Raw genomic sequence first — 22,448 nt, forward strand, 5'->3', positions numbered from 1 at the left:
GAGTGGGGAGGAGAGGGAGGGGGGAGGGGAGGGGGGGCAGTGGTGGGGAGGAGAGGGAGGGGGGAGGGAGGGGGGGCAGTGGGGGGAGGGGAGGGAGGGGGGGCGTGAGGGGGGAGGGGAGGGAGGGAGGGGGGGGGCAGTGAGTGGGAAGGAGGGAGGGCAGTGGTGGGGAAGGGAGGGGGGGCAGAGTGGGGAGGGAGGGAGGGGGGGCAGTGAGTGGGGAGGGGAGGGAGGGAGGGCAGTGGAGTGGGGAGGGAGGGGAGGGAGGGGGCAGTGAGTGGGGAGGGAGGGGGGGCAGTGAGTGGGGAGGGAGGGAGGGGGGGCAGTGGTGGGGAGAAGAGGGAGTGGGGGCAGTGGAGTGGGGAGGGAGGGGGGGCAGTGAGTGGGAGGGGGGCAGTGAGTGGGGAGGAGAGGGAGGGGGGGAGGGGCAAGGGGTGCAGGGGGGGAGTGGAGAGGGAGGGGCAAGTAGCGGGGATGCTGGACCCCCCAGATGCACTGATCCCAGAGCCAGCTGTTCTCCTGTGCACCTCCACAGCTGCAGGGAGGGAGGCTGTGTGTAGGGGCCAGTCTGTGGGTGGGGTGGGGTGGGGTGGGGTGGGGTGGGGCGGAGAGTTCCAACCCCCAGCGCAAGCTACTGTGTGCTGATGGTGGAGGGAGGGGGTGCGGTTTCTCCTGGAGAGTATCGAGGTTCCTGACGGAGTTTCCCTCCCCAGGTCAGGAGTGTTCCGTCACACCCCTGGCCCGTGTCGGGGGTGAGAGGGGGTTGTCAGGGGTGTCCAGGGGGTGTGTGGGGGTATCGGGGGTGTCAGGTGGTATTGGGGGTGAGGTGGTTGTTGGGGGGTGAATCGGGGGAGTGATCGAGGGTGGTGGCCAGGGGTGAGTCACCTGCTGCAGGACTTCCCCCCCCCCCCCCACCCCCCCCCAGCCCCTGACCCACTCCTGTCGCCGATGGTGTTTCTGTGGCCAGTGGGGTTGAGTTTCTGGTCAGTGGGGAGGTGACCCGCAGGATGTTGATGGTGGGGGACCGATGGTGAGGTGGAGGGGAGGTGCTGGAGATGGTTGCTGCCCGCAGAGGGTGGCACTGACGGCCCCGTCGCTGCCCACACACCTGGGCCGAGCGGTGAGTGGGACGGAAGGTGGCCCCAATGGCCCAGGCCTGGCTAACACCTGCCGGCGACCATCTGCACTGTAGCCGGACACGGAGAGTGGCCATTCTGGGCGAAGGACAACAGCCTGGTTATGCACAGCAAGCTCCCACAAACTGCAGCACGGGGATTGAGATCAACCGTTTCCTTCATTGTGTTGGTTGGGAAACCAGCCGGCTCTTCTTTCCAGCAACCCGGTCGTTCTCATCCAAAGGCCAAAGGCAATCCGGACCTCCCTCAGTACCACCCCGCCCACATTGTGACCCTCCCTCAGTACCACCCCGCCCACATTGTGACCCTCCCTCAGTACCACCCCGCCCACATTGTGACCCTCCCTCAGTACCACCCCGCCCACATTGTGACCCTCCCTCAGTACCACCCCGCCCACATTGTGACCCTCCCTCAGTACCACCCCGCCCACATTGTGACCCTCCCTCAGTACCCCCCGCCCACATTGTGACCCTCCCTCAGTACCACCCCGCCCACATTGTGACCCTCCCTCAGTACCACCCCGCCCACATTGTGACCCTCCCTCAGTACCACCCCGCCCACAGAGGTGAGCAGAGTGCCTGCCATTGATGTTGTCCAAGTGTGGGATTGAGGAACCCCGGTGAACCTGGACATCAAGGGGTAAATTCTGTGGTTAGTGTAGCGGTCAGCGTAACGCTATTACAGCGCCAGAGACCCAGGTTGAATCCCGGCTGCTGTCTGTAAGGAGTTTGCACGTTCCCCCGTGTCTGCGTGGGTTTCCTCCGGGGGCTCCGGTTTCCTCCCACATTCCAAAAGACGTACGGGTTAGGAAGTTGTGGGCATGCTATGTTGGCGCCGGAAGCGTGGCGACACTTGCGGGCTGCCCCAGAACACTCTACGCAGAAGATGTTTTCACTGTGTGTTTCGATGTACATGTGACTAATAAAGATATCTTATCTTCTGGGGTGGAGATGGACCTCACACAAGGGTTGTGGTGGTTGGAGGTCAAACGTACCCATCCACGACATCACCGCAGAGCTCCTCAGGACCACGTCCTGGGACCAACCACCTTCTTCAGTGACCTTCCTTCCTTCCTCGGCTCAGAAGTGGGCACGTTCTCTGGTGGCCGCACAATGTTCCGTTCCACTTGTCATTGATGGGGTGGGTGTTGAGATGAGAGGAAGGAGCCTTTGAGGGGGATCTGAGGGGTAAATATTTTCTGCACAGGGAATTGATAGGGGCTGCCAGAGGACGGGTAAATCAGGAACGGTCACTTGGCCGGATATTTAAACAGGCAAAGCAAAGGATACGGTGCTAATGCCAGAGAAATGGGACTGGTTCAGATGGGCAAATGGTCAGCACAGACCAGTGGGCCGAAGGGCCTGGTTCCATGCTGTACATTGCTCTGACTCCTCAGCAGAGAAGCAGCCACAGCGGGACCGTCCGAGCCCTCCCCCACATCCTCACCACTCCATCTGGAGAGGGATGGGGAGAGGGAGGAGTGGGGAAAGGGGTGGGGAGAGAGGGATGGGGGAGGTGGAGGGGGGGGGAGGAGGGAGGGATGCGGGGGGAGGAGGGGGAGTGTTTGAGAACTACATTCCCAGTGACCCTGCTCCCTGCTGGTCAGAGACATTGCGATGGGCACGGATTCAGGGTGTGAGGGGCGTGGGGGCAGTCAGGTCAGGTCCCCTCCCCCCGGGTAGGTCCTAGTGGATGGGGACCGAGACCGTTCCCGGACACATCATGGGGCTGACCCACCCCCTCCTGCCCCCACCCCCGGGGCTGTTCTCTGGCCCCGGCAGCTGGACATGTCCTTGGGGGGTGGGGGGGGCAGGTAGTGAGGTGATGCTGCAGTTGAAGAGCCCGGTGGTGCCCCTGGGCTCCCCATGGCGGAGGGGCTGGGGTGTGACCCCTGTCTCAGAACACCGGTACCCACCCCCCCAACAGTGGGGTGGGGAATGTTTCGCCAGGGGTCTGGACGATGCAGGGACACAGCCCCTCCGGGCAGGGCGTTTGGTGGAAAGTTCCAGAAGGAGCGGATGCAGTGTGGGGTTGAAGAGACCCCCGTAACGTGGTGGAGACGCGGACCCACCCCCCCAGCCCCCAGCCCTGACCCCCCCAGGCCCCAGCCCTAACCTCCAGCCCCCAGCCCTGACCCCCCAGCCCCCGGCCCTGAGCCACCGACACTCCTGCACACATCAGGCAACATTTATTGTGGCCATCACCAGTCGCGCTGCTCGCAATACACAACCTCTCCGCGGTGGGGGGGGGTGTCTCGGACCCACGCTCGTCGGTTGGGAGGGGTGAGGGGTGAGGGGTGAGGGGTTGGGGGAGGGGAGGGGGGAGGGGTGAGGGGAGGGGGGGGGAGTGGTGCGGGGACGTCGAGGGGAGGGGAGGGGGAGTGGTGCGGGGAGGTTGAGGGGAGGGGAGGGGAGGGGATGGGGAGGGGGCAGCACAGTCGGGGTGCTGGGGATCCACAAACCCGACCGTGTCCAGGACACAGAGCCTGGGCAAGGAGCGGGGCCACCCCACCCGCTCTGCTCACCCTGTGCTCCCGGCACCAACACCCCAACATACAATGAAACTCAAAATAACACAGATGCCAGAAACCTGAAACAAATACAGAGAGTGCTGGAAACACTCAGCAGGTCAGGCAGCGTCTGTGGAGAGAGAAGCAGTGAATGTATCAGCTCCGGGAGCCGGCGTCACAACTGGCATTGAGAGAGGACCTCGCAGTCTCGAATCTTATTTTCCCAGCTCTGATGAAGGTCTTCGAACTGAAATGTTCGCTGTTTCTCTCTCCACAGACGCTGCCCGACCTGCTGAGTTACAGCATCCGTCTCAACATTAAACGAAGTCAGACACAGGGTGAAGCTCCCTCCACACCGTCCCGTCACACACTCCCAGGGTCAGACACAGGGTGAAGCTCCCTCCACACTGTCCCATCACACATCCCGGGGTCAGACACAGGGTGAAGCTCCCTCCACACCGTCCCATCACACCCTCCCATGGTCAGACACAGGGTGAAGCTCCCTCCACACCGTCCCATATCACCTCCCGGGGTCAGACACAGGGTGAAGCTCCCTCCACACCGTCCCATCACACACTCCCGGGGTCAGACACAGGGTGAAGCTCCCTCCACACCGTCCCATCACACCCTGGGTCAGACACAGGGTGAAGCTCCCTCCACACCGTCCCATTCACACCATCCCGGGGTCAGACACAGGGTGAAGCTCCTCCACACCGTCCCTATCACACACCTCCCGGGGTCAGACACAGGGTGAAGCTCCCTCCCACCGTCCCATCACACCCTCCCGGGGTCAGACACAGGGTGAAGAGTCCCTCCTCCACACCGTCCCATCACACCCTCCCGGGGTCAGACACAGGGTGAAGCTCCCTCCGCACCGTCCCGTCACACACTCCCGGGGTCAGACACAGGGTGAAGCTCCCTCACACACGTCCCATCACACCACTCCCGGGATCAGACACAGGGTGAAGCTCCCTCCACACCGTCCCATCACACCCTCCCGGTGTCAGACACAGGGTGAAGCTCCCTCCACACCGTCCCATCACACCCTCCCGGGGTCAGACACAGGGTGAAGCTCCCTCCACACCGTCCCATCACACCCTCCCGGGGTCAGACACAGGGTGAAGCTCCCTCCACACCGTCCCATCACACACTCCCGGGGTCAGACACAGGGTGAAGCTCTCTGAGGGCTGGTGGACTGGAAGGAATTACATTGTGTGTGACCTCTGACCCTCTGTCCTCTAACCCTAAGCATGCAGAAGAGAGGATTGTCCTGTGAACTTTGACGAGGCACGATGGGCATTGGTGATTGGTTCACTGTGGGCAACACAGGAGATCCATCAGAAGGTTGGGGTCACAGGGAGAAGGTCAGAGGTGGAGCGTAGGTCTGTAGGTGGATCTGCCTTGCCATGTAGTGGGTGGGGCGGTGAGGAGGAGGCGGGGGTCCGCGTGTGGGCCGCCCTCCCCTACTGTCGGCCCGGTGCCCACGAGCCGTCCACCTCACAGATGTCATGCCAGTGCTCGGCGATGCGGTGGTGGGGTAGCAGGCCATTGAGGGGCAGCGAGGCGTTGTTCTCCCGGTCCTCCTCGTTGATCACTCTCCAGTACACCGTGTCCTTGAAGATGAAGGTGGCGGTGTGGGTGTAGGAGTAGTAGGCCGCGTCCAGGTGGCCCAGCGGGTGGTTGCCCTTGACAATGGGCGGGAAGACGTCGATGATCCTCTTGGGGTACCCGGGCACCGTGGCGTTCAGGTCCACACTGAAGGCCGTCACCTGCCCGATGCAAGGGAGTGCACGTCACCGTGGTAACATCACCCCCTCTCTCGGGCCCGACCCCTGACCCCCAACCCCATCCTGACCCCTCACTCAGGACCGATCCCTGACCTCCAATCCAATCCTATCACCTGACCCCTCAGGACCGACCCCTGACCCCAACTCAGGGACCGACCCCTGACCTGCAACCCAGTCCTGACCCCTGACCCCTAACTCAGTTCCGACCCCGAAAAACCCACTCCTGGCCCCTTATTCAGGGCCGACCTCTGACCCCAACTCAGAGCCTGACCCTGACCTCCAATCCAGTCCTGACCCCTGACCCTAACTCAGGCCCGACCCCTGATCCCCAACTCAGAACCAACCCCTGACCACCAGCTCAGGGCCGAACCTTGACCCCTCACTCAGGGCCAACCCCTGACACCCAACTCAGTCCCGACCCCTGACCCCCTCACTTAGGGCCGACCCTTGACCCACAAATTGGGTCTGACCAGAGAGTCACAGAAGGGAAACAGGCCCTTCGGCCCAATTGGTCCATGCCGACCAAGATCCCCATCTAAAGCCGTCCCATTTGCCAGCGTTTGGCCAATGTCCGTCGCTGGAGCGTGGCGACGTGTTGCAGGCAGCTCTCTGCAGATCCGCTCATTACTCCTATCACCATCGTTCTGCTCTTTTACATCTCAGTTCTATGTCCCTGAGAATGACCGGTAAAGTTCTTCTAAATCTTCTTACCCTCGTACCATAAGATGGACTCTTGACCTTACAATCTACCTCGTTATGACCTTGCACCTTATTGTCTGCCTGCACTGCACTTTCTCTGTAGCTGTGAGTCTTTACTCTGCATTCGTTATTGTTTTACCCTGTACTACCTCACTGAACTGTGCAATGAATTGACCTGTACGATCGGTGTGCAAGACACGTTTTTCACTGGACCTCGGTACGACTGACAATTCCAATTCCAACCTTTCCTATCCATGGACCTATCCAAGTACCTTTTAAACACTGTAACTATACCTGCCTCTCCCACCGGCAGCTCGTTCCACACGCCCACCACCCTCTGGGTGAAAAACCTGCTCCTCAGGTCCCCTTTAAACCTTTCCCTCTCACCATAAACCCCTCCCCTCTAGTTCTGGACTCCCCTACCCTGGGGGAAAGACTCTCACTATCTACCCTATCTATGTCCCGCATAGTTTTATAAACCTCTGTAAGGTCACCCCTCAGCCTCCGACGTTCCAGTGAGAACAGTCCCAGCCCATCCAATCTCTCCTGATAACCACAGCCCTCCATTCCCGGCAACATCCTGGTGAATCTCTTCTGCGTTCTCTCTACTGCTACCACATCCTTCCTGTAGTGTGGTGACCACAGCTGTCCACAGTGCTCCAAGTGCGGTCTAACCAGCTGCAACACAACGTCCCCACTACTGTACTCACAGCCTGGCCAGCGTACCAAGAGCCTTTTTCACCAGCCTGTCCACCGCTTTCAGGCAGCTATGGACCTACATCACCCGGTGTCGCTTTACATCAATGTTCCTGAGGTCCCAGCCATTTACTCTGTGTGCATTACCAGAATGCCTCCTGAGATTCTACAGGTATATTAAGAGCTAAAGGTCTTAACTAGGAAGCGAACCGGTCCCCTTAATGTGTTCATCTATGTGTGGAACCACAGGAGGTGGGTGAGGTCTTAAATGAATATTTCTCATCTGTATTTACAATGAATTCAGGGAAATGAATGGGGATGTACAGGAACATATCCACATTTCAACGTGGGAGCTGCTGGTGGTCTTAAGGCAGGGATCCACAGATCCCTGAAAGTTGCCTCACAGGTGGATAGGGGAGTTAAGAAAGCTCCTGGCGCGTCAGCTTTCATAAGTCAGGGGATGGAGTTTAAGAGCCGCGAGGCAATGATGCAGCTCTACAAAACTCTGGTTAGACCACACTGGGACAGGTTCATGGACGGGAGAGGTTTAGAGGGAGATGGGCCCAACACAGGGAAATGGGACTAACTTGGATGGGGCATCTCGGTCAGCATGGACCAGTTGGGCCGAAGGGCCTGTTTCCTTGCTGTATGACTATGACCATGACAACCAAAATACATCACCTGTGGGGGAGGGTGTGAGGGAGTGGGGAGTGTGTAAGGAAGGGGGTGTCTGGGGGGGTAGTGGGGAGTGGATTGGTGGGGGAGAGCGATGGGGAGGGTCCAAAGTGGTGGGAAGGGGGGTGTTGAGGCTGTGTGGTGGGGAGGGGTAGAGGGTCTGTAGTGGGGAGGGGGGTGGGGAGGGGTAGAGGGTCTGTAGTGAGGAGGGGGGTGGGGAGGGGTAGAGGGTCTGTAGTGGGGAGGGGGGTGGGGAGGGGTAGAGGGTCTGTAGTGGGGAGGGGGAGGGAGGGGTAGAGGGTCTGTAGTGAGGAGGGGGGTGGGGAGGGGTAGAGGGTCTGTAGTGGGGAGGGGGGTGGGGAGGGGTAGAGGGTCTGTAGTGAGGAGGGGGGTGGGGAGGGGTAGAGGGTCTGTAGTGGGGAGGGGGGTGGGGAGGGGTAGAGGGTCTGTAGTGAGGAGGGGGGAGGGGAGGGGTAGAGGGTCTGTAGTGGGAGGGGGGGTGGGGAGGGGTAGAGGGTCTGTAGTGGGGAGGGGGGTGGGGAGGGGTAGAGGGTCTGTAGTGAGGAGGGGGGGTGGGGAGGGGTAGAGGGTCTGTAGTGGGGAGGGGGGGGGGGAGGGGTAGAGGGTCTGTAGTGGGGAGGGGGGTGGGGAGGGGTAGAGGGTCTGTAGTGGGGAGGGGGGGTGGGGAGGGGTAGAGGGTCTGTAGTGGGGAGGGGGGTGGGGAGGGGGGTGGGGAGGGGTAGAGGGTCTGTAGTGAGGAGGGGGGGTGGGGAGGGGTAGAGGGTCTGTAGTGGGGAGGGGGGGTGGGGAGGGGTAGAGGGTCTGTAGTGGGGAGGGGGGTGGGGAGGGGTAGAGGGTCTGTAGTGAGGAGGGGGGGTGGGGAGGGGTAGAGGGTCTGTAGTGGGGAGGGGGGGTGGGGAGGGGTAGAGGGTCTGTAGTGGGGAGGGGGGTGGGGAGGGGTAGAGGGTCTGTAGTGGGGAGGGGGGGTGGGGAGGGGCTGGAGTGTGTACGTGGGGGTGGGGAGGGTGTTTGTACGGGGGGTGGGGAGGATGTGTGAGGGATGTGGGGAAGGGGTATAGGGTGCGTGTGTGCGGGGGGGTGTGTGGGAACGGGTTGTGGGTAGGAGGGTAGGGAGGGGGTGGGGAGGTGGTGTGTGTGGGGGGGTGGGGAGGGTGTGTGTGGGGGTGCGTGGGGGGGTGCGTGGGGGGTGCGTGGGGGGGTGCGTGGGGTGTGTGCGTGGGGGGGTGTGTGCGTGGGGGGGTGTGAGGGTGTGTGTGGGGGGTGTGTAGGGGGGTTGTGGGGAGGGTGTGTGCGTGGGGGGGTGTTGTGAGGGGTGGGGTACCGAGCTGGTTACTCACGTTTGAACCCTTGAAGTACAGGCAGTGGTCCCTCTTGTGTGTGTGGGGTGTGTGTGTGGGGGGGGGGTGTATGTGTGGGGAGGGTGTGTGGGGGTGGTGGTGTGTGTGGGGGGTGTGGGTGGGGGGTGTGGGGGGTGTGTGTGTGCGGGGTGTGTGTGTGGGGGGTGTGTGTGTGGGGGGGGTGTGTGGGGGGTGTTGGGAGGTAGTGCTGTGGGGGGGGGTGTGAGGGGTGGGGTACCGCGCTGGTTACTCACGTTGAACCCTTTGAAGAAGGTACAGGCAGTGGTCCCTCTTGTCGAAGTAGACGGTGTCGATGGGCCCCTCGATGCCGGGGAAGGCCTGAGCGATGGGGCGGGGGAACCGGTTCCCCTGAGGGTCCTCGCTGTACACCCGGTCGTTGTCGTTGTCGTACTGCCAGTACAGGGTCCCTGCCGCACACAGAGGGGGCGTGGGTGTCTGACTGCTCACCACCGCCGGGGGCTGCCCCCTCCCTCCCTGACACTGGGCTCCCTCCCTGGGGCCGAGGGGGTCCTGCATCCGAGGACCCCATTCCCACCCCCGGCCCTCTCCGTCCCCCTACATCAGCTGACCCCTCTGTTCTCAGCCCCTGCCTGAGCTCCCCCGGGAAGCCTCCACCCTGGGCCAGAGCAGCATCTGGATCCAATGGAGAAGCATTGGAACCAGCGCAGGGTGTCGGGCAGCACGCGAAGGGGTGAAGCAGGCCAGGGGTCCGGTCTGGTTGGTCCCGGGGAGGACCGGCAGCTCAGTGTTTGGAGTAAGGATCCCCGGCACTGTCAGTGTGGAGTCTGCACGTTCTCCCTGTGACCCCCGCGGGCTTCCCCCGGGGGCTCCGGTTCCTCCCACGTCCAACGACGCGCGGGGTCGGTGGGTTAATCGGCCGCTGTGAATTGCCCCCTAGTGTGTGGGTGAGGGGTAGGATCTCGGGGGAGTTGGTAGGAAGGTGGGGAGAATCAAATGAGTTATAGGAGGATTCACTCATAGAGTCACAGAGCAATACAGCACGGATCCAGGCCCTTCGGCCCAACCAGTCCATGCCGACCACGGTGCCCACCCAGCTGGTCCCAATTCCCTGCGTTCAGCCCATATCCCTCCAAGCCCCACCCCTCCATTGTACCTGTCCAAGTCGCTTTTAAATGACCTGTTGTTGTACCTGCCTCACCCACTTTCTCTGGCAGCTCGTTCCATATACCTCACCACCCTCTGCGTGAAAAAGTTGCCCCTCAGGTCCCTTTTAAACCTCTCCCCCCTCACCCTGAACCCATGCCCCCGAGTTTTGGACTCCTCTACCCAGGGTAGAGGATGTACACAGGGTTAATAATCGTGATATTACAGCTGTGGTGGGATGGGATTGTGACGTTCTGGCTGTTACAGAAACATGGCTAAGGGACAGACAGGACTGGCAGCTCAGTGTTGCAGGGTACGGGTGCTACAGGTGGGAGAGAGGATGAGGAAGGAGTGGAGGGGGAGTTGCATGTCTGGATTAGGGAGAACAACACAACAGTGCTCAGGGAGGATGGTCCCGGGGATTGTCCGGTGAGGCTGCATGGATGCAACTGCGAAATAAGAAGGGGGTGATCACTGTGCTGGGATTGTACTGTAGACCCCCCATAGTCAGCGTGGAGTTAGAGGAGTAGATGTGTAGGGCCTGGTCGCAGGTAGCTGTAGGAACAATCGGATTGCAGTAGTGGAGGATTTTCACTTCCCAGTATGTAGACGGCCCTTCTAGAGAGGGGGTAACACTGGATCTCCTGTTGGGAAATGGAGGGGGTAACACTGGATCTCCTGTTGGGAAATGAGGCTGGGCAGGTGACTGAGGGTCAGTGGGGGACCACTTTGGATCAGTGACCATAATTCTACGAGCTTTAAAAAAAGGTAGGACTGGTCCACCTAAAATCGTAGATTGTGCAAGCTAATTCTGAAGGCAGTAGACAGGAACTTTGGGAGAGGCTGTTTGCAGGATGTTACCGGGACTGGAGGGCTGGATTTATAAGGAGAGACTGGATAGGCTGGGACTTTTCCCTGGACTGAAGGAGGCTGAGGGGTGACCTGATAGAGGTTTATAAAATCATGAGGGGCAGAGATAAGGTGGATGATCCCAGTTCTTTTCCAAGGGTAGGGGAGTCTAAAACTAGAAGGTGAGAGGGGAAAGATTTAAAGGGGACCAAAGGGACAACTTTTTTCACCCAGAGGGTGGTGGGTGTGTGGAACGAGCTGCCAGAGGAAGTGGGTGAGGCAGGTACAATTATAATGTTTTGGATACTTGGACATGGACAGGAAAGGTTTCGAGGGATATGGGCCAAACGCGGGCAAATGGGACTGGCTTCGGTGGGCACTTGGGTTGGCACAGATGAGTTGGGCCGAAGGGCCTGTTTCCCATTCTGTATGACTCCCTGGTGCCCCAGCCCAAGGAGACTGACCCACGGCCCCATGGAGATTCCTTGCCCCTCTGGAACTGGGCGGCAGGGGTCCTGGGGGGTGGGCGCACCCCGTGGCCTCACCTTTGAAGAACAGGGTGATGTCCCTGTTCCAGGTCCAGATGTGGACGAAGCCATCGATGTCAGAGGAGGGCAGGCCCCGCCAGCCCACCACCAGCGGGATGGGGTCGCCATAGCGGGTCCTGTTGAACCGGTTCTCGTACATCCAGTACCAGCCGTGGCGCATGAAGTAGGTGTTGAAGCGATAGGTGACCTCACCGAATTCGTTCTCCTCCTGCCGTACCCAGTCGAACACTGTGTTGAAGCTGCCCTCACACACCCCTGAGGATGGGCAGGAGACACACCTCATAGAACATAGAACACCACAGCACAGTACAGGCCCTTCGGCCCACAATGTTGTGCCGACATTTTATCCTGCTCTAAGATCTATCTAACCCTTCCCTCCCACATAGCCCTCCATTTCTCTGTCATTCATGTGTCTATCTAAGAGTTTCTTAAATGTCCCTAATGTATCTGCCCCCACAACCTCTGCCGGCAGTGTGTTCCACACACCCACCACTCTCTGTGTAAAAAACCTTACCTCTGACATCCCCCATATACCCTCCAATCACCTTAAAATTATGCCCCCTCAGGTTAGCCATTGTTGCCCTGGGAAAGTCTCTGACTGTCCACTCAATCTATACCTCTCATCATCTTGTACACCTTTATCAAGTAACCTCTCATCCTCCTCCTCTCCAAAGAGAAAAGCCCCAGCTCACTCAACCTGTCCTCATAAGACATGCTCTCCAATCCAGGCAGCACCCTGGTAAATCTCCTCTGCACCCTCTCTAAAGCTCCCACATCCTTCTCTATAATGAGGCACCAGAAACTGAACACAATACTCCAAGTGAGGTCTGACCAGAGTTCTATAGAGCTGCAACATCACCTCGCGGCTCTTGAACTCAATACCCTGACTAATGAAGGCCAACACACCATACACCTTTTTAACAACCCTATCGACCTGCATGGCAACCTTGATGGATCTATGGACGTGGACCCCCAAGATCCCCTCTGTTCCTCCACACTGCTAAGAGTCCTGCCATTAACCTGTATTCTGCCTTCGAATTCGATCTCCGAAGTGTATCACTTCACACTTTTCCGGGTTGAACTCCATCTGCCACTTCTCAGCCCAGCTCTGCATCCTATCAATATCCTGTTGTAACCTACAGCAACCTTCTACACTATCCACAACACCACCAACCTTTGTATCATCAGCAAACTTACTAACCCACCCTTCCACACCCTCATCCAAGTCATTTATAAAAATCACAGAGCGTGGGTCATCTTGGGACAACTCTGACCACACCTCTTGAACCCCCCCGACCTTCGACCCCACCACCGGCCAGCGGACCTGCCCCAGGAGCTGGTCCACCGTCACCGGGAGACAAGTCACTAACCTGGGCAAAGCAGGCCGCTCGATCGGTGCCCCACACGCCACCCAAACACTCCCCATGTTACCGTCTGCAGTTACTCACCCAGGCTACTCCCTACGACACCTCCCAAACCCCCCCACCCCACCAAGAAGGACGAGGGCGGCAGGCGCAGGTGAACACCACCACCCACAGGTTCCCCACTGAGTCACATATCCTACACTGGAACCTGGTCAGGCTGCTGGGATTCCCCTTTATGTCAGGAGATGCAGGCTGGGCGACTGTCCTTTAGAAGACGTGAGCCCAGATGTGCTGGTCCTCTGGAATACTGAACACACCGTCCCAACTCCTACTAATGAAGGCAAACATGCTGTAGCCTTCTTATAGTTCTATAGCACAGAAGCAGGCCCTTTAGCCCAGCTGGTCCATGCTGACCAAGCTTCCCATCTAAGCTCGTCTCATTTGCCCGCATTTGGCCCATATCCCTCTAAACTTTTCCTATCCATGGACCTGTCTGAGTGTCTTTTAAACTGTTGTCATTATACCTGCCTCAACCACTTGCTCTGGCAGCTCGTTCCACATTTTGTCAGGTACCACCCTTTGCATAAAAAAGTTGCCCCTCAGGTTCTTGTTAACTCTCTCCCCTCTCACCTTAAACCTGTGCCCTCTAGTGTGGGCAGGCACGGTAGGGTAACACTTTACAGCGCCAGCGACCTGGGTTCAATTCCTGCCGCTGTCTGTAAGGAGTTTGTACGTTCTCCCCGTGTCTGCATGGGTTTCCTCCGGGTGCTCCGGTTTCCTCCCACATTCCAAACACTTACGGGTTAGGAAGTTGTGGGCGTGTTATGTTGGTGCCGGAAGCATGGCGACACTTGCGGGCTGCCCCCAGAAAACTCTACGCAAAAGCTGCATTTCACTGTGTGTTTCTATGTACATGTGACTAATAAAGAAATCTTATCTTGATTCCCCAACCCTGGGAGAAAGTCTGTGCACACTCACCCTATCTGTGCCCCTCATGATTTTATACACCTCTGTAATATTGCCCCTCAGTCTCCAATACTTGAAGGAATAAAGTCCCAGCCTGTCCAGCCTCTCCCTATAATTCAGTAACTCAAGTCCTGGCAACATCATTGTAAATCTTTTCTGTACTCTTTCCAGTTTAATCACATCTTGCCTGTAACAGGGCGACCAAACTGAACACAACGCTCCAAATGTGGCCTCAGCAACATCTCGTACAACCACACCATGACCTCCCAACTCCGATAATCACTGCCCTGACTGGTGAAGGCCAGTGTGCCAAACGCCTTCTTCACCACCCTGTCCACTTGTGAACCCACTTTCAGTGAAATATGGACTTAGACCCCAAGTTTATCCCATTCCTCAGCACCTTATTGTTTACTGTACAGGTCCTACCCCGAATTGACTTTCCCAAATGCACCACCTTGTCCCTCTGCCAACTCTGCCCGATGTCGACGTGATCTACATGCTGCTGGTGGACAGTTTTCTCTGAGGGAGCTCTCTTCCTCCAAGGTCGAGGCAGTTTTGGGATATTTGATGGGGAGGGGTGAAAGAATCCGGGTGGGGGGGGGGGTGGGAAGGCAGAGTTGAGTTTGCAGTCAGATCAGCCCTGGTCTCATTGAATCATAGAACAGGTCTGAACACCTGGGTGATCTCTCCTGCTCTCGGTCTGTACATTGAGAAGGCTTTAGCCAAGTGCTTCCCTCCCTACAAGACTCCCGCACAGCACACTCCATTTTTGAGAGCTTTTCCCGGGAGCTGCAGATGACAACTGATTTCCAGTTCCCGCGATGCTTTGAGGGGAGATGGTGGTCCTGATGTGGAAATTAGGGCGTCTCGGTGGGAGCTTGCGGCAGGAAGTGACTGGTGAGGCACTCTGAGGGAGACCAAACCCCTGTAAATGTGTAGTCTTTTTCCCAGGGTTCTTCCCAATCAAGAACTAGAGGGCATGGGTTTAAAGTGAGAGGGGAGAGATTTATTAGGAATCTGAGGGGCAACTTTTTCACCCAGAGGGTGGTCTGTATATGGAATCAGCTGCCAGAGGCAGTGGGTGAGGCAGGTACATTAACAACAAGGTACTTGGACAAGTACACGGATAGGAAAGGTTTAGAGGGATATGGGACGAGCTTAGATGGGAATCTTGGTTGGCATGGACCAGTTGGGCTGAAGGGCCTGTTTCCGTGCTGTGTGACTCCGTTCCGTTCATCACACAGGGAAACCAAACATGGGTTTTCAAATGTTTTACACAATGGACTTCTCAGGAGTGAAACCCCCTCATGATGTTCTGGGACACTTAGTCATTTGAACCAAGGTAATATATTACTAGGTGCCCATAATGTACAGGGCATTCAACTGAGCAGAAAACCAGTCAAGTAATTAGTTAACCAATTAATTAAAAGAAAAATCAGCCAACAAATCAAAAGTCAATCAACCAAACCACCGAAAAGTGAGGCAAAGCACAATGAATGCAGCCAGGCAGAGACTGGCAGCAGGGTGGCTCCGTGTGGAGCCACCAGCACCCACAGCTTTCTCGTTTCCAAATGGTGTCATGGAATAGCATTGAGGCCCCTCTGCCTCTGAGACCAAGGAGGGTCTCACTGAGTTAATCAGTTAACTGGCCAAGCAAACAGCCAGGCATTGAGCTATCCAACCCAGGAAGTAATCACCCAGCCATCGGGTCTGGCACCTGGTGAGCAGTGGAGGGACTGAGGATGTCCCACAACGTACCGTAGATCTGTTGGATGGCCTTCCGATCGTACCAGTCCAGCTCCAGGTCCTTGGATTCCTGCGGGATGTAGTTTGGGTGCATTATGGAGCCAGGCCGCCTGATGTGGGGCAGTCCCAGCACATGACCGATCTCGTGAACAGCCACCTAGGGAGGAAAAGGAAATGAAGGTAGAGAAAGGACTGGAGATGCTGGAATCTGGACGAAAATCACGATGATGCTGGAGGAACTCAGCAGGGGTTCTGGGGAGGGGGGGTGGGGATTACCTATAGTGGGAGATTTCAATGTTTTGGAATTCAATTAAGGATTCAACATTGAATTGTCCCACCACGTAATCCCCACCCCCTACCACCCCCCCCCCCACCGTGTTCTTCTCTTCTTCCCTTTCCGGCCCCCCCTTTCTTTCCCTCTCTCTCCTCACCTGTGACCCATCCCCGGTGGATCTGCTCTCCCCTCCTCCCCACACTGCCCATCACTATCTCTTACCTGCGTCTACCGATCACCACCCTGTGCCCACCCCCCTCCCCTCTGTTGTCCACCTATCACTGCTCTGCTTTTCCCTCCTATATATCTATAGGCTTCCCCTTTTCCTATCTTCAGTCCTGACCCGAAACGTTGACCGGCTGCTTTTCTCCGCGGATGCTGCCTGGCCTGCTGAGTTCCTCCAATATCAAATTTTTCAAATGAAATTAGTAATTAGTTTATTACTGTCACATGTACTGAGATACAGTGCAAAGCTTTGTGTGCTTGTCATCCAGACAGATCGTTCTGTACATCAGTAGATCAAGGTAATACAAAGGAAAACAGAATGCAGAATAAAGTGTTACAGCTACAGAGAAAGTGCAGTGCAGGCAGACAATAAGGTGCAAGGCCATAACGAGGTAGATTGTGAGGTCAAGAGTCCATTTATCGTACTAGGGAACTGTTCAATTGTCTTATAACAGCGGGATAGAAGCTGTCCTTGAGCCTGTGGTACGTGTTTTCAGGCTTTTGTATCTTCTGTCGATGGGAGGGGGAGGAGAGAGAATGTCCTGGTGGGAGGGGCCTTTGATTATGTTGGCTGCTTTACTGAGGCAGTGAGAAGTGTAGACAGAGTCCATGGAGGGGAGGCTAGTGTTTGTGATGTGCTGAGCTGTGTCCACAACTCTCTGCAGCTTCTTGCGGTCCTGGGCAGAGCAGTTGCCATACCAAGCCGTGATACATCCGGATTAGGATGCTTCTATGTGCATCGATAAAAATTGGTGAGGGTTCAAACGGGACGTGTCGAATTTCTTTAGCCTCCTGAGGAAGTAGAGGCGCTGGTGAGCTTTCTTGGCTGTGGTGTCTACATGGTTGGACCAGGACAGGCTGTTGGTGATGTTCACTCCAGGAACTTGAAGCTCTCAACCCCTCGACCTCAGCACCATTGATGTAGACAGGTGCATGTTCACCTCCACCTTTCCTGAAGTCAATGACCAGCTCTTTTGTTTTGCTGACATTGAGAGTTGCCATGACACCATGTCACTAAACCCTCTATCTCCTTCCTGCACTCTGACTTGTCGTTATTTGAGAGCCAGCCCACTGCGGTGGGATTTGGACAGAGCAGGGCCACGAGATGGAGGGTTTGAGAAAGGAGGGTCCGGTCAATGCACCCAGCTCTGGCCGAGAGTTCCTCCCTGCCCCTGCGTCACCTGCTCCCCTCTCCTGCCTCGTCCAGTCCTGCTAACTCCGCACAGCCACGTGTCTCCATATTGGCACCTTGACCAGTCCACGTCCAGTGCTGACCAGCCCTGCGTTAGCTGCTGTGTCAGTGACAACACACCACATCACCGGCACTCCGGGGAAACTAATTCAGCATCCTCAAGCAAGAGTGGGTAAGGATGGATTGGGGGGCTCCTTCAACAGGCTAGCACAGCCTCGATGGTCCAATCGGCCTTCCCTCTACACCGTCTGGTTCCTAACGCCAGCTTCCCAGAGTGTGAAGCTGAAAGCCTGAGGCACAGTAGCATGCACAGTTGTGTGTTCACTGTCTGAGCCTAGGGTCACTGAGGGTCAGTCTAGGGTCACTGAGGGTCAGTCTGGGGTCACCGTGTCAGTCTAGGCTCCCTAACGGTCAGCCTAGGGTCACCGAGGGTCAGTCCAGGGTCACCAAAGGGTCAGCCCAGGGTCACTGATGGTCAGTCTCTAGGGTCACTGGGGGTCAGTCGGGGTCACCGGGGGTCAGCCTAGGGTCACTGACAGTCAGCCTGGGGTCACTGAGGGTCAGTCCAGGGTCACATGGTCAGTCTAGGGTCACCAAGGTCAGTCTAGGGTCATTGAGAGTCAGTTTAGGGACACTGATGATCAGTATAGGGTCACTGACAGTCAGTCTGGGTTCACTGACGGTCAGCCTACGGTCACCAAGGGTCAGTCCAGGGCGACCGATAGTCAGTGTAGGGTCACCGAGGGTCAGTCTAGGGTCACAAAGGGTCAGTCAAGGGCCACCAATTGTCAGTGTGGGGTCACCAAGGGTCAGTCTATGGTCACCAAGGATTGGTGTAGGGTTACCAAGGGTCAGCCTAGGGTCACTGACGGTCACTCTCAGATCACTGACGTCAATGGCACGGCCACTGACCGGAACTGACCAGCAGAAACCTTTCACTAACTGGAGATGTCAGGAAGTGAACCTGGAAATGAGCAGGAAATAGTGACCAATGGAAGTCGTTGGTGACCCCGTGACCTGTGACCCATGACCCGGACGGGAGTGACCCCCGGCGACGGTGGGTGGGTAACCCCTGGTCAGTCACCGTCAGGAGGCTGATGCCTTCGCTGCTGGAAGGTTTGACAAAGTGCTCGTCGTCGTCGAAGTGGACGTCCCCCAGGCGCCAGGCGTGGGCGTACTCCTGCCCCCGTTCCCGTCAAACACCTGCGAGCAGCCCAGTGTGCCTCTCTGTGGGGCGGGAGAGAACAGGTCAGTTCCGGCCGCCACCGCCAGCCCCGGCACCCTCCACGTGAGGGTGCTCCCCGCCACCCGCCCCCCCCCCCCCCCCCCCCACACGTCCCTCCCCACCGCCCTCCCTCCCTCCCCCCCACCCTCTCCCCTACCACCGCCAGCCCCGGCACCCTCCACGTGAGGGTGCTCCCGCCACCCGCCCCCCCCCCCCCAACCGTCCCTCCCCACCCGCCCTCCCTCCCTCCCCCCACCCTCTCCCCTACCACCGCCAGCCCCAGCGCCCTCCATGTGAGGGCGCTCCTGCCCCTCGTCCCTCCCTACTGCCCTCCCTCACCCTCACACCTCCCACAGCCTCCCATACCCCTCCCTACAGCCCTCCCCTCACCTCCATCCCCTACCTCTCCCTGAGGCTCTCCCCTCCGTCCCCCCCACGGCCTCCCCTACCTCTCCCTACCGCCCGCCCTCTCCCTCACCTCCCACCTGCCCCTTCCCGCCCCTTGTCCCTCTCTACTGCCTTCCCCTCCCTTGCACCTCCCACCCCCTCCCCTACCTCGTCCCTCCCTCCCTCCCCCTCCCTCGCCCACCCCACTCCCTCACCCCAACCTCAGCCCCCACTCCTTCGCACCCCACTCCCTCTAGCCCCGTCCCTCCCTACCTCCCTCCCCCTCGTTGGCCCCTACCTCCTTGAACCCCCATCGCCTCTCCCTCATCCCTCCCTACCTCAACACCTCCCCATCCTCTCACCTTCCCCCTCACCCCCTCCCTTGTCCCTCTCTCCCTTGCACCCCCTACCTTCCCCTTCATGTCCTCGACCCCCAATGGATCCCAATCCCTCACACCCCACTCCCTCTCGTCCCTTGCCCCTTCCCACCCCTCCCTCACCTCCTCGTCCCTTGCCCCTCTCTTCCTCGCACCCCTTATCTCCCCACCACCTCCCCCCAACCTCCTTCGCTCAATGTTTGACCCCAGGAGTGTGTAATGGGACGGTGTAGAGGGACCTTCACCTGTGTCTGACCCCGGAGTGTGTGACGGGACGGTGTAGAGGGAGCTTCACCCTGTGTCTGACCCCGGGATACCCTGGGTGCTGACCCGTCCCCGCGTGCTGCTGTTTACTGACTCCCCTGTGAGGGGTGAGTGTGATGGGACAGTGAATGTCCTCACTTGTGCCGAAGCCCAGCTTGATGTCTATCTCGGAGGCCGGTGACGTCAGGTCTTCGATGAATATCAGCGGCGTGACCTCACTCCACATACGGAAGGCGAGGCGCAAGATCATCTTCTGATCGTCGATGGTCAGCTGCGAGCTGTAGCCTTCGTCCAGAATGCGCCACCTCAGCCGGGACTTGGTGAAGGCCAGCTGGGGGAAGGTGTTGTCCAGGAGGTCCGAGGCCGCGCGCCTCCTCCGCATCTGCTCCACCAGCCAGCGGATGGTCCGCCTCCTGCTCCCGTGCTCCGCCCGCTCTCCACCCCCCATTGGTCTGGCGCTTGTCTCCTGGTGGTCAGCCCCGCCTTGCCCCGAGAGCTGACCTTGACCGCCCACACTCGATTGGTTGAATTTGCCTTGGCCAGAGGTCTCTGATTGGTTGAGTTGACCTTGGCTGGTGGTCTGCCATTGGTTGAGATGACTCTTGTCGTTGTTCCCCGATTGGTTGAGTTGGCTTTGCACGCTGTTCTCTGATTGGTTGAGTTGACGTCGGCTGGTGGTCACCGTTGGTTGAGCCGGCCCTTGTTGCTGTTTCTGATTGGTTGGGTTGGCCTTTGGCTGGCGCTCTGTGTGATGTTGGACGGGACCCTGTGTTGGGAGGTGTCTGTGGAGTGAGCTGGGACACTGTGGTGGGACAGGGCCATCACGCTGGCGCTGGGTCCTGCTGTGGGACACCTCGGTGCGGTTGGGTGGGCTGATGCTGATGATGGAAGTGAGGTTGCCCCCACCCTCGAGGGATCCGGCGGCAGTCCGTAGCCCAGTCCGGACATGCGGGTGGTGTTCAGGACGTTGGAGTCATTGTCGTGGGCCTTGTGGTCTGGCACACCACAGCGGGGCATGTTCATGGCCTCCTTGGTGGCCTGGTCCAGGACCCCAGAGGCGGGCAGCCCGTTGGCCTTCTGGAACCTCAGCAGGGCGCTGGTGTACTTGGCCAGCATCTGCTGGCTCTCCTGCTGCTCCTGGAGCTGTCGGCGGCCGTAGTGACCTTCGAGCAGGAGCCCAGAGACGTTCATGGGTGGGGGGTCGTTGTCCAGCGGCACTGAGACCCCCTGGTAGGCAAGGTCCTCCCAGTTCACCGGCTCTGTCCAGCCATACTTGTCCAGGTATTCTAAAGCACCAACTCAGAAAGAGGCCCATCACAGGGATGGAAGGGAATGGGAGCAGGCCATTCAGCCCATCGTCTGTCCCACACTCCGCTATCATCCGGACTTCCCCTGCCCCAGATCCCCTATAGATCTCACTCTCAACATTTCCAAAAGTTCATCCAGCTCCACTTTAAATACTTCGAAGGGAAAACCAAACCCAGGGTCGGTGCCTGTTAGGGGTCAAAGTGAACGAGGGCAGGAGTTTGATCCTGACTCCCGGTGCTGCCTGTATGGAGTTTGCACGCTCTCCCTGTGACCCTGTGGGTTTCCCCCGGGGGCTCCGGTTCCCTCCCACATCCCAATGACGTGTGGGTCGGTGGGTTAATTGGCCGGTGTAACTTACCCCCAGTGTGCAGCTGAGGGGTAGAGCCTTGGGGGAGGTGTGTTTCATGGGAATATGGGGAGAATAAAATTTGGGAAGTCATGTTACAGCTGTACAAACATTGGTGAGACCGCGCTGGGAGTGTTGTGTGCAGGTCTGGTCACCCAGCTATAGGAAGGATGTGATTCAGCTGGAGAGGGGGCAGAAAGGATTCACGGGGATGTTCCCGGGACTGGAGGACTCGGGTTATAAGGAGAGGCTGGACAGGCTGGGACTGTTTTCCCTGGAGTGAAGGAGGCTGAGGGGGTGACCTTACAGAGGTTTATAAACTCATGAGGGGCACAGGGAAGGTGAATGGTCAATCCTTCTCCCAGTGTAGGGGAGTCTGAAACTAGAGGACATAGATATAAGGTGAGAGGGGAAAGATTTAGAAGTGGACCTGAGGGGCAACTTTTTCACCCAGAGGGTGGTCAGTGTGTGGAACGAGCTGCCTGAGGAAATGGGTGAGGCAGGTACATTAACAACATTTAAAAGACATTTGGGATGGGTCCATGGATGGGAAAGGTTCCGAGGGCTATGGGCCAAACACGGGCAGATGGGACTAGGTCAGGTAGGTCGGCATGGACGAGTTGGGCCGAAGGACCTGTTTCCGCTGGATCCATGGGTGACAGGGGAGATTAGTGGGGATTGAATTGCTGGGATTTCTTTGTGAGCCAGCAGAGAGACGATGGGCCAGATGGCCTCCTTCTCTGAGAATGTGTGACCCATCACTCTGACCTGCCCTCCCTCGGGACAATTAGGATAGGCGATAAATGCTGGCATTGCCAGTGACATCACTCCCAGGAGCAAATAAGCAAGTTCCCTGCTAGCCCCATGATGACCCTGTGATGACCCTGCAGTGACCCCACATGACCCTACAATAATCCCTCAGTGACCCCACGATGACCCATCATTGACCTCACATGGCCCCATGTGATCCTGCGATGACCCATGATGACTCCTCAGTGACCCCAGGTGACCCAACGACCCATCATTGACCCAACATGGCCCCATGTGACACCACAGTGACCCTGCGATGACCCCTTGATGACTCCTCGGTGACCCCAGGTGACCCGACGACCCATCATTGACCCCACGTGGCCCCATGTGACACTGCAGTGACCCTGCGATGACCCTTGATGACTCCTCAGTGACCCCAGGTGACCCCACGATGACCTGGAAACCTACCTGGGCAGACTTGGTGGTCCGTACGGGTTGGGCCCTGGTCCACACACGCTCCTGGATGTCAGAGTGGTCCCGGCTGTGATAAATCTTCTCGGCCAGGCCGAGGCCCAGCAGGCCCAGCCACAGGCACAGCGACAGCAGCCAATCCCGCGGAGGCTTCATCTCCATGGACGCTGG

At 58.2% G+C, this 22,448-nt stretch overlaps 1 protein-coding gene across 1 annotated transcript; it reads right to left on the reverse strand.

The window, feature by feature from the left end:
* Nucleotides 1–4,602: 4,602 nt before the first annotated feature.
* On the reverse strand, nucleotides 4,603–22,039 carry LOC127579863 (matrix metalloproteinase-21-like). The gene is given in 9 exon segments (XM_052032874.1): nucleotides 4,603–5,414; nucleotides 9,122–9,288; nucleotides 11,380–11,637; nucleotides 15,471–15,615; nucleotides 18,234–18,335; nucleotides 18,338–18,376; nucleotides 19,446–20,209; nucleotides 20,212–20,688; nucleotides 21,988–22,039. Coding segments are annotated over 9 exon segments (2,310 nt in total). The 3' UTR covers nucleotides 4,603–5,108.
* Between the last annotated feature and the right edge of the window lie 409 nt (nucleotides 22,040–22,448).

The sequence above is a fragment of the Pristis pectinata genome, chromosome 2 (assembly GCF_009764475.1).
Source record: "Pristis pectinata isolate sPriPec2 chromosome 2, sPriPec2.1.pri, whole genome shotgun sequence".
In the NCBI taxonomy this organism is placed as follows: Eukaryota; Metazoa; Chordata; class Chondrichthyes; order Rhinopristiformes; family Pristidae; genus Pristis; species Pristis pectinata.